General features: G+C 28.9%; 1 protein-coding gene across 4 annotated transcripts; it reads right to left on the reverse strand.

Moving 5' to 3' along the window:
- Positions 1-545: 545 nt before the first annotated feature.
- LOC128390198 (phosphatidylcholine:ceramide cholinephosphotransferase 2-like) lies at positions 546-11874 on the reverse strand. 4 transcript variants are annotated; one of them, XM_053349884.1, is made up of 7 exons: positions 11560-11874; positions 7301-7365; positions 4648-5194; positions 4195-4312; positions 3768-3933; positions 2299-2513; positions 546-1633 (listed from the first exon to the last, which is right to left on the reverse strand). In XM_053349884.1, the coding sequence occupies exons 1-7, from the start codon at positions 11607-11609 to the stop codon at positions 1391-1393; spliced, it is 1404 nt and encodes a 467-aa protein (XP_053205859.1). In that variant the 5' UTR covers positions 11610-11874; the 3' UTR covers positions 546-1390. The 4 variants fall into 4 exon arrangements, with proteins under 4 accessions (XP_053205859.1, XP_053205865.1, XP_053205854.1 ...); XM_053349890.1 differs by lacking the exon at positions 11560-11874 and adding an exon at positions 7889-8105; XM_053349879.1 differs by lacking the exon at positions 11560-11874 and having other exon boundaries at positions 7301-7848.
- Positions 11875-12377: the final 503 nt, after the last annotated feature.

Here is a 12377-nt window from a genome sequence, read left to right on the forward strand (position 1 = left end):
ATGTTAATCAACATGATGATGATAATAAACCAACAACAATCAAAAGTTAACCTTTTCAATGTAACAACAAGTTGATCAATTTGAACAATTAACTTGTTGTTATTACTTTTTATTAATTTAACTCCGTAATGATTAACTGAGTAATAAAATTAATTACTTGTTAATAATTAGAGAATTAAATTCTTAATCAACAATTAACAGAAAAATATTAACAGAGATATTGGCTCACCTTTAAGGATAAGAAGCAAATTGATTGTTAGAACTAAATTCAATTGGTAAAGTGTTAATTGCAATTAAGATAATCATCATGATGGAATCTAAATGATCCCTGACAATCATTTTCCTTCAATTCTTGAATCAGTCTGAGATTTTTTTTTTCTCATCTCATGTAATGATTAATCTGCGAATCATCATGAATTTCATGTTACTTCAACCCGAACCAAGAGATGAACATGAAATAGGAAATTTTTTTTTTCTTTTCATCAATTTTTTTTTTCATTCATAATCAATGTATAACCTTTTATGACGATGATGATACTTTAAGGTTATCAAAGTAAACCATTTAATTTACAATTAACCTTTTTATGCTCTCAATTTGTTAGATTATTAATTAATACATGATGTAACCAGATTGATAAATGATATTTTAACAATATTGGTTTTTGATTGATTAGATTTGATGGAGACAATTTATTTGACAATGATGAAGAGTGTGAAAAAAAGATGAGACGAGTGAAAGATGAAGGTGAGTGAGCGAAAGATAGAGAGAGAGAGAGAGGAGGTGGAGGTGGAAGGAGAAAGAGTGGGAAATAGGGAGGGAGAGAAGATAAAAGAGATCGCGAGGAGTTTTTTTCTCTAATTTAGTAACATCGGTGTGTAGTTATCCATTTACAGTAACCAACAAAATGTCAATATATGAAGTGGGGGCTTCCTTTTCCATTATGTTAACGTCGCCATATAATATTTTAGTTGTTGTTTATTTTTCGCTTGAAAAATTGCAAGCCTCCAAGAGTGGGTTCTTCTTTGAGAGTGTGTGGATTATGATTTTTGTTGTGTACGTTAATATGATTTCCTTTTATAATTAATTTTTTGTTGTGGCTTTTTTAGTATTCTTTTGGAATCACTTAGATAAAATGCGCGTAGATTTCACTTTGGTTAGAAAAAATACATTTACAACTAGAATCAACACCTCAAATATCTCTGGTATATTTTAGTTGCTTGTTTTGTGTTTCGTTTTGTTGGTTTTGTTTTTCGGTTGATCAATTTTTACTTCATTCATTTGTTAATTGTTGTTGTTGTTGTTGTTGTTGTTGGTTCTGGATGAAGTTTGTTTCCATTAACATTTTTTTCAACCTTTTATTATCTTTATGCTTATGCATTTCCCCTTTTCTCATGCGACTTGAGTTGTTAATAATCGTTGTTGAGACCAGGGTAACTTTCTTCTTCTTAAAAACCGAGGCCAAGGTAAAGGCCATTCCAGGGAACGAGGGATAACAGGAACAGGCGAATCACATGTACAAGATTGGCAAGGGGGATGATCACAATTCAAATTACGACAATTTTGAACTTTTTCAAAGAATAATAGCAAACGGAACCACCAGATACGTGACAAGTAATTAGTTGATGATGAAGTCTAAAAATTGAAGAAAAAAAGTAAAGAGTAGAAAGCAAAATGAGTATTGATTATTTAAAAAACAAGAGAGAGAGAGAGAGAGTAAAAGTAAAGAGTGAGCATTGTGAGGGTGTCAAATGATAGTAAAGTTTTCTTAAACAATGAATAAAGTTATGAGTCATGATTGTTGTAGTATTTGATGTGTAAATGTTACACCAACGCACACATAAAACACCACAATCAACAATCAACATCAAGTTGACAATAGTAATAGACTAAACGGTTAACCTGTATATTGTCGAGTCGTTAATACTATTTAGTTTACCTAAAAAGTCAATAAGTTGTCACTCTATTAAGAAGACAATTTAGTAAACAAGAAAAGAGTTGGAACTGTTTACAGTACTTTGATTAAGAAAGTTGATAAAAGATAGAGAGAGAAAAAGAAAGAAAAAAATTGGAACAATCATTCGACTAATTGAAAATTGTTCCCGGTTTCAAGCCAATTAGAGATAAATTTCTTAATCTATTATCTCTTGATCATTGAGATTAACTTTTTTGTTTGTCTACACAACGATTGTTGTTGTTGTTAGTTAAATTGATATTCTGAATAAAAACGTAAACAATATCAATGATCTCATCGAAAATTGTGCTTTGATGTAAACGTAATCATCTAATGTAGTAATTACCAGTAGTGAATGATTATAAACCAAAGTATGATAAATCCAAAAGACCATAGTGGTAACGTAATAAGCCAATATGATATCGATCAAATAATGACCTCGAGAAATGATCACACATATCACACCTCCAAAACATGAAAGGAAGAGCAGACAATGGAATAATTTCCAAGCGATTGTTCGGCATCTTGATGGCATGAGATATTCTCTTAAGACAAGAAAACCTGCGAAGAGAGAAGGAAAAAAAAATAATAGAAAATCAGTAAGTTATCAAAATAAAAGTCAGAAAAAGAGGTGAGATTACAAGGAAAAATATAAGAAAGGTAAGAAGGTATGAAGAAGAAAAATTCACAACAAAAACAGGTAAGTTGGCTGAGAAATTCCTTAAAGAAGAAAAGGCTTCAACAGGGTGTGAAAGAGAGAAGGAAAGAGAGCGAGAGAAAGAAAAATCTTGAAAAGTTACGAAAGTAGGAGGTGAAGAAAAGGATGCGAAAGGGGATGAATTCAAGGGAAAAAGTATAAGGAAAATATAACGGAAAGTCATGCTAAGGGCATTCTAAACCGGACTGATTGATTTGTACAAGTTCAACTAAAACCTGAATCATCATCATCATCATCATCAACCTAATCGTCGTCGTTTCTTGTAGGTCAAAGATTAAAGACCTGAAATGCTACACATTGACCGTTGTTGAAGCTACAAATTTCTACATTTCTCTCTCTCTCTCTCTCTCTCTCTTCTCATCTCTTCTCTCTTTAATTCATTGCCAAACCTGAAAAAAAACTAATGACAGAAAACAATTTACACGGTCAAAGTTATTCTGTTCCTTTTATATCTAGCAAATGATAGAGAGATGAATATTTCTCTCTTTTTTGCTAAATATTTACTTGCTAATCTTGATAACAAACATTTTCTATTAAACGTGTTCATGACTATTTACAAGTAAACATGTAATATCGTCAACACAGCATTTTGTGTGGTATAAGCAGCTCAGTTAACAGGATAAACTGACATTAAATACTAAGTCTCATTGCAATTGCATTTTACTTTTTCGTCTTTTTCTCATTCTTGCCTAATAGTTGAATTTGGCAACAAGATTGTTAAAGAAAATCATGTTAAAATGGATGAGCAAAGGGAGATGAAGATTTATTCAGGGGGTGGGATGATGGATAAGAGATGAGCAATATATTTTTTGTTTTCTTTTTGTTTTGAAAGAAAAAAGTTTGAAGGAAATAAACAGGGAGCTAGTTAACTGTTACAAGAGCAACATTTTGACAAGGGTTTGGCATAGTTTAAGGTTAGGGTTACACACAGAGAGAAAGATGTTACTCATCATCAATTTGAAGTAAATAGAAAATGTGAAAGTATGAATGATAATAACAGAGGAACAAGAAATGTTAGAAGGAGGGAAAACAAAGTTAAGGCCAAGAATAGAATTGTTTTCATTTTAAGAGAGAAAGAGAGAGAGAAAAATACTAACCTAATGTGAGAATGACTGTATGTCCACTGAAGAGATAATCACCACAGTAACTGTGTCGTCCATTAATGGACAATCCAAAACCCAAAAGCATATAACCGACTCTCGATGCTATTGTGGACACATATTCTCCAAAAGAAATGTCTAGGTGTTGGGTTCCATTGTGTAACTGTAAATAGAATAGAGTAAAAAGAAATGACGATAATTAATACACAGAGGTAATTAATCGGATAATAAAAGAAGAGAGAGAGAGAGAGAGAGAAGATAAATAGACGTATGAGTGAATTAAAAAGCCAGCGATGAATCAGTTGATAATGAGAGACGTGGAGAGAATAAGAGAATCAGATGATAAATGAAACAAGGTTAAAAGAGTTTCAGAGAAAAAAAATAAAAAAGATTTTTTTTACTTCGTAGTTAATTTAATTCATACCTGAGGTTGACAAGGGTAATGCCTATTGGCCAACGGGAATACTGTTGATATCATACAGATACCTCTGAATAAATATATGATTCCCATCATCAATGAAATTCTTTTAAATATTATGACCCTGAAGAAAAAGAAAAAAAAACGATAACGTTAGAGAAAAGAGATAACCATGAAATTGATGAACAATATAAATGAATGTTTGAGTTAAAAAGGTAAGAAGAATCGAGAATAAAGAAAAATAATGAAAAATGGTTATAGTGAAGGAGCCACACCAAAATCATTTTCATCATTTCTTTTTCCATCATCAATAAATTGCTTTCAAATCTTAATGGTGAAAGACTTTAAATGAGGTAAACATATTATCCAATGTGTAATAAGAGATTGATGAAGGTAAGAAGGTAAAATATACAACACACAAAGAGAGTGGAAGAAGGTTGAAAAAGAGTTGACCTTTACCTATGCCTATGAATAAAGAGTAGAAAAATAATAAGAGCAGAAACAGCAAGGATTATATATTCAGCAATATCCAATGTCCAATCTACTTCGGGTAAAAGGTCAAATCCTAAATCTGGTAATGGATGAGTAATATCCAGTGGTACTCTTTCATGGACTATCGCTAGTATTACTAAATTAGAGACCATACCAAAAAAGGCAAATAGAAAAGCAAGAATGGCCCGACAATAATCTTCATCACCATAATAATTACGATCAATTCGGGTTGTTACACAAGGATGGTGATGGTGGTAATGGTGATGTTGACCGCTTGATATTCCGTGATCGGCACCGCCAACTCCATTACAGGTTGAAACTGTTGAGGTTGTTTTCTCATTTTCTGAGGTGTTTGTTGAAGAAAGTACATGGCGTCGATTAAATGAATCAGGTATCTCTATCTGAAGATGATCTTTAGCTGTCGAAGGTCCAACTGCTGTGGTGATGATATTTGATGATGGAGAGGCTGGAGGGGATGATGTTGGTGGGGTAGATGTGGAAGCCATAATATCATCTGTGTATGTCATACATAGTAAAAGATGAGAATAATGTTAAGAAGGTGGTGGCGGTAGTGGTGTGAAAGGTAAAAGTGGGAGAAGTTAAAATAAGCACAAGTATCACCAAAAATAAATAAACACTTTGGTTAATATAATTACAAAGAACAATTATTTTTCTTTTAAATGGATGTTTTTCCTTCTTCACTCTCTATCTCTCTACAGTCTAAGAAATAAATAGTATATATACACACACATAAAAACAATAGAGGTTTACACTTGTCTCTTTTTCTTTCTTTCTTTCAAGTCTCTTTTTCTACTCAATCCAGAAATATTGTTATTCCTTGAAATATCGATTACAGATTAGGAGAAAAAAGGTTTTTGGTGTTTTCTTGGAAATTCGATGATGATGGAAACAATCCTTTTGTAACAGTAGAACAACTAACACAATAAATTCAACTAATTAATAGGAAATTTAAAATATAAGTTATACAATTAACACTTTGAGAGAAGAGAACAAATTTAAGATTAACAACACACAACATTTACAATCTAACAGACAAGAAAGAAAAAGACAAAACCTAAAAGAGAAAAACAGCTTCGAAAAGTAACTCCATCTATTGGAAACTATGGTAACTTTTCCAAGTTCCTCCCAAATTTTGCCTCCTTTTCCGCTCTCAAGAAAATCAAATTTTTGTTTCTTTTAATTAATTAATGTAACAGTTAATTAGGTTTTTTTTTTGTTTCAAATTAATGAGGGAAAACAATTGTCGAACACGTGGAAGTTGTTCTCCTTTTCTGTTTAACCCTTGACATTCAACTTGAAAGATGAAAGTCTTTTTCGCTTATTGGATGGAAGGGGAAATCATTTAAACAAAAGAGAAGAGAAAAATTAATGTTCTATTCTATTTTTTTTTCTGTTTGTTTGTTTCTCCTTTTCAGTTGTTTAGAATTTTTTTCTGTGGTAATTTGATTACATGAGTTTTACAGGGTGTGAAAAAAAAGTATACAAATTGATGTTTTTTCCCTATGCGTAGTGAAAAGGTTGAAAATGTTGTTGTTACAATTAATGCGCAGGGAAAAACAATCAACCTTGTAAACGTTACTTTCTTCAGGCCTTGTAAATGGTATTTAATGTTGGTCAAAATTGGATTAAATTTGTCATTTCCATTTTTGATCTAATCATTTAGTTAACTCAGTGTTTCTATATTAGGATTTTTCATCTTCATTTCATACAATTGTTACTGGTTATTTTTCCAATGTTTTCCATTTTTAGTTCACTTATATGGATCCAAAGTGAAGATGTGACGACGTACAAATAACATTTCTCCAACTCTCTTAATATTTACCAATTGATTGGTTTATTTAAATGATGGAACGTAACTGGAATGATTAACTGGATACGGTTTTGTTTTTCTCTATACACATAATGGAAAAAGATTAAAATTATCCGATAAAAAAGAGGCTAATTTAGATTTGAAAATCATTGTCTAGGATAATAAACCAAATTGGATGGATTTCTTTTCATTTTTCTTTCTATTTAGCTTATTTCCCGTTTTATGGGAATATCTCTAAATAGGATTAAATTGATAATAATGAGACAAAATCAGATGATTATCTGAACCATTTCCCTTATTTGAGAAGATTTTTTTTCTTCTTGTCTGACTCAATTAATCTTTATGATCTTAGGGATACTGTTAACAAAATGTAACTTAAGTTGTGTAGCTTCTAAATTGAATCAAAATTCAACTTGAGACAATTTAATAGATGAAATAAGAAATTTGTTGGTAGTTTAAAGAAATTGATTTCAAAGAAGATCATCAACTAATATCAACGAAAGAACAAAAGGAGAGAGAGAGAAAAAAAGATGGCGGATCAAGTACACGTTTGGGTTAACCCTTTTTTTTGTCAACTCATTCAAGTGTAGCTACTATTTGGTAGATAATCAAAGTTAAACATCTAACCGATTGTTGATAAAGATGTAGATTGTTTCCACCATGAATCGAATAGAAAATCACAACAATTAACAAAGGTTTTCAAACAATTAAGAATATTAATCATAACTGTAGAGAGGGAAGGAGAGAAGAGCAAAGAACATAAAAAGAAGAAGCTTGAATGTCACATACTTTTTCCATTGTTTTCATTGACAATTGATGAGAAATGAGCATCATCCATGGTACCATAAGTAGGACTGTTAAGTGGATAAAGAGATGATAATGAAGTTGTCTTAGTTAATTTAATTGAAACACCAAAGAATTGATCAGAAGTGGGTGAGCAAGAATCAGGGTAAGATGAAGGAGACAATGAAGGTAACGATGAGGAGAAAGAAACTGATGAAACTTGTGAAGATGATGATGGAGATGATGATGATGATTTATATGGTATTAATACTAAGGAAGATGACAACGTTTTCATGTAGAATCAATTTGAGGGAATAGAGATCCGCTCACAGGAAGAAAACCAGAAGGAAAGAGAATAGAAGAAGAAAAATATACACAGACAATTGGAGAAAAAAAAACAAAGAGAATAGAAAAACAAATGAAAAAGAATATTTATGACTTCACACCAAGAGAAAAGATTCTCTGTGTATTCAGTAATCAAACACTTCAACAATTAATTAATTGCGATGATTGAAGGGAATAACAATCAATGGAGACACGAGAACAATTAATGAGAGAGAAAATTGGAAAACAAGAGAGAAAAGTGATTCTCACATGTGAATATCACCAATGGAAACACAAGAGAGAGAGAGTTGAGAGGAGAAGGAGAAAAGGTTAATCCAAACGGCGAAAAGAATTTTAAATTCACTAATCAATAAGATCACTTTTAATCTTCTTCTTCTTCTTCTTCTCCTTAAAAGGATTAGAATTAATAAACTGTCTTCCAAATCATGGGAGAAGTTAATTAATCCAAAGAATTAGAAACAATGAAAATCCCAAGAGGAGAATAGAAAATGAAAAACTAAAGAGAATCAAAAAGAAAGAGAAAAATTTTTCGTCTCTTTTTCTCTTTCTTTTGGTTTGAGTTTCCCTCGTTTCTAAAATGTAAACAAAGAGAAGTGACAATTAGTTAATTGTTACTCGATTCACAATTAGAATCAATTTTCCAATGGTTAATCTTGGATCATTTTAATTGTTGATTTTTCACTTTCTCGATAATTTCACTTTCGCTGATTATCAAATTTTGAGAGTTAATTGTTAACTGGAAAAAGGAGAGAAAAATGAATTAATTTAATTTAATTCGTTGATTTGTTGATTCTAATTTTCCTCCTTTTCTGATGTTCCAATGATTTAATAATAATTACATTCTAATTGTTGACCTAATTGCTGTCAAATTTTAACCTGTGTTTACCTCGAGGACAATTAATATTTACAATTCAAGGTTAAAATGTTTTCAACAATTTAAATTCACAATCAAATTAATAACGATTTTTACCTTAATCATAATATTTAACGGGAAAAATATGATTAAAGTTTAATAACAATTAACAACAACAGTTAATTAGTATGTATGGTTTATATAATCAAGCTGATTAACTTGATATACAAAATGAGTTAATTGTTTTTTACTCTGATTAGTTTTGATTGTCTTAAAATAATTTCGATAATTTAAAGATTATTATTATTAGTATTTAGCAATTAGTTTCCAATGATTGTGATGATTAACTAATCGATAACAATCAATGAGAGATAATTAAAATGAAAATTCATTTCCAATTTTCACTTAAAGTCAAAATAACGGAAACAATTAAGTAACAATTAACAATTAGAAAGTGTTTACCAATCAATCAGAATGAAAGATTAATCAACAACATTGTGCCAACAATTTGATTTAATCAATTACAATTAACAAGTAACTTTGATAAAGATTAAATTGTAATCCAATGAAAAAAGTTTTTCCTTATTGTCAACAATTAGTGTTAACAATTAACAGTTTTAATCCCAATCAATTAATCTGATGAAATAATTATTGATTGAAATGAGACTAATAGTCAATAACATTAATAATCAACTTAAGATGATTAAATTAATCACAATTAAAAAAATGAAAATCACCTGGAATCATTTACTTGGTAAATATAATTCAAACAATTAGTTAATCAATCAAATTTAGCCAAAAATAAATCCAAGGACAATTTATTAATATCATTCAGTTTTCTGGTAAATTATTTTTAGTTAACTAATTGTTGATTGTTCATTTAATTTAACCATAGTAACCAAAATTGATTGTGTTTATATTGAAGTTAATTGTTACAATTGAAAGTTAATCAATTTGTCAACAGAAAAAATTTACCAATCATGAAAAGATTGACATGAAATCGATCACAATTAACACTGACAAAGTTAAATAATCAATAATAACTTGAGAAATTAAACTTTTTCATCTTAGTGATTAGTTAATTGTAGTTGATTTGAATCATTTGACATTGAATTTGGTATTTTTTTTGCTAACTAAATTAACTTTAACCAAAGTAAAAGGGTTAATTATCATTCATGTTTACAAGCAATTGGACATAATTTATTAATTGTTAGGCTCAACCGCACCCAGTCTAGAGTTAATCATCTTTAAATAATTAATCATTTAGATGATAATCAATTCTTAATCATTGGTTAACCAAAAATAACCATGAAAATCAAATGTCTTGGATAATTTAATCATTCACAAAATCGGAAGTTAATCCAGTTACACCTTTTACTTATGATTACAATCAGTCAGTAATCAAATCAAATTAACTTTAAATTATTGGGTGTTTACTTAATCAATAAAACCATATTTGACTTTAATTGTGACAATTAAAACATGGTAACAATCAAGTAAATAATTTAAATCAGATCAACTTTTTTCATTCAACCAACTCAAGGTTAATTGTGAATAACTAATCAGCTAATCACTTAATACTAACAATTAACCATTTTATGTCAATCAAATTAATTAATTTAATAATTTCATATTTATGATTAACATTAAACTAAACTAAAATTTACTAATTGTTACTCTAATTGTATCTCATTTCCTAATTAAGAGTTAACAAAAATTGAATACAATTGTCATTAATAATTAACCATCATGATTAATAAATTGTTGTAAAACTTTTTCATACCAATTTAAGTAAAACATTATAATTAATTTAAATCATAGTGGTAACAATTAGCAATTTAAATTGCTGCTCATTGGGATAAATTGTGATTAACAACAAAATCAAATAGTTCATGACCTCAAGTTTAATTATAACAATCAGTTGATTTGATTACTCGTCAAGATTTACAATATAATCACATTTAAATGTTGATATTGACAATTTAATAAATGATTTAGTGTAATTTGTAATCGTCTTAATAATAACAATTAACTGTCTAAATGAAAAAAGGTTAAATTGTCAATCGGTATTATCGGACAATTAATCGTTACTATTAATACAATTAAGTACAAAAATATATAAATACTGTTCAACCTGGACTATTAATCGTTAATTGTTGGCTCAAATTGATCAATAATTATGTTGATTTGTTATATATATTGATTGTCTTCACGGAATCAATCAACCGATTAACAACAAATCAACTGAACAGTTAATCAACTAATCATAACAGTCATTAACCTACACGATCAGTTGTTTTTTCAACAATCAAATTAATTCTGATACAATTCCTGGTTCATTTAATCATTGATTATCATTTGATTGTGGTATTTATAATTTAGCAATAATTTACCATTAGTTGATGCAATTAATTCAAACAATTAACGCCAAATTCAAGTGTAGTTATTGATTTATTTTATCATATTTTTCATTTAATTGTGAAATTTAATCATAATTAGATAACAATTGAGTCTGTAATTCAATTGTTAATCATTTACCTGGAAATGTCAAGGTGGTTAAATTGTAACAATCAACTGGTCAGTTAACAAGTTAATCAATTGATTAACTAACTGTTGTTGATGAAAACTTCAATCAATCAATACAAGGAAAAGCAATTAACTAAACACAATCATTTGAGGTAACAATTTATTCATGGTTACAGATAATTTTTAATTGTTGATTAATTGTTCTTGCTGTTATTGTTAATTAGTATCATTTGGTTAATTGTTTATGAAAAATGGGAGTTAATTGTGAAAAAATTTGTTAGTTCATAGTGTTAATTAATAAATTAAATTAATTGTCACCATTAATCACAATCAAAGATAATTATTTCTTAAATCAGTTAATCAGATAGTAGTTAATTGTTGTTATTTGTTGGCTCTTCCTCTTGAGCTGATTTAATCTCAATTTTTCAACAATGATCAAAGGTTAAACTCTAATTGTGACAATTAACAAGCCTTAATTATCTCAAACTATTACGAACATTGTAAACAATCAACTAATTGTTAATAGGATATTTAATCTTACCCAGAATCAGTAAACCGGTGCCATGAACTGATATCATTATTTTTATCCATATTGTTTACAATTAGAATTGACTAATTAACAGTAAATCCTGAAAATTTGATTGGTAACAATTAACATTTAATTTGTCGCGATGAAATCACCATGAAAATAAAACCAGTTGATTGAAACTGTGAAACTTTTTACTTCAACATGAGAAATCATTTGATTGGAAACTTTAATTGTAGTTAATCGTTGTGATTAAATTGTTGTTATTAAATCACATCAAGTATATAATTAACATGAAACTCACAACTTTAAATGACTGAGAAAAAAAAAGTCTAATGAACAATTTAGTTGAACAATTAAAAGCATCAAGTGAACAACAAATTAACTTAAATTGGTTGAAATGATCACCACAGTTACTAGATTATTGGTAAAAACGTTGATTAACTTTGATTAAATCAAATTAACGCCTACAATTTAGAGATGATGATAAAGATGAGGGAGAGGAAATGAATTAACATCAGATGATTATAATGTGATTAGTAAATGACAACAATCAAGTGTCGCGATTATTGATGATTAAAAAGTAAATAAGTTCAATGGTAAACCAACTAGACACAAATAAATTTCAATTAACTTGATAATAAAAGTTAATCAGTTTCATTGTTGATAAAAAATTAATTTCATCCAAAATCAAATCAATTGATTGTCAATGTTAAACTTTAACATACATAAATAATATTGATGATAATCAAGTAACAACAATCAATTTAACAACAAAATTGGTAACCAGGATTATATCATAACAATAATAAACAAAGTTGATTGTCAAAGTG

Source organism: Panonychus citri, unplaced genomic scaffold, assembly GCF_014898815.1.
Source record: "Panonychus citri isolate SS breed McGregor unplaced genomic scaffold, ASM1489881v1 Contig00011, whole genome shotgun sequence".
NCBI classification, from domain to species: Eukaryota; Metazoa; Arthropoda; class Arachnida; order Trombidiformes; family Tetranychidae; genus Panonychus; species Panonychus citri.

Bases quoted from the DNA above. Each gene is read 5' to 3' on its own strand.
- LOC128390198 (XM_053349879.1), bottom strand. From the start codon at position 7,589: ATGAAAACGTTGTCATCTTCCTTAGTATTAATACCATATAAATCATCA. The intron at 5,195-7,300 runs GTATGTGACATT...TGACATACACAG, and splicing joins CAATGAAAACAATGGAAAAA to ATGATATTATGGCTTCCACA. The intron at 1,634-2,298 runs GTAATTACTACA...TTCAATTTTTAG, and splicing joins TTTATAATCATTCACTACTG to ACTTCATCATCAACTAATTA.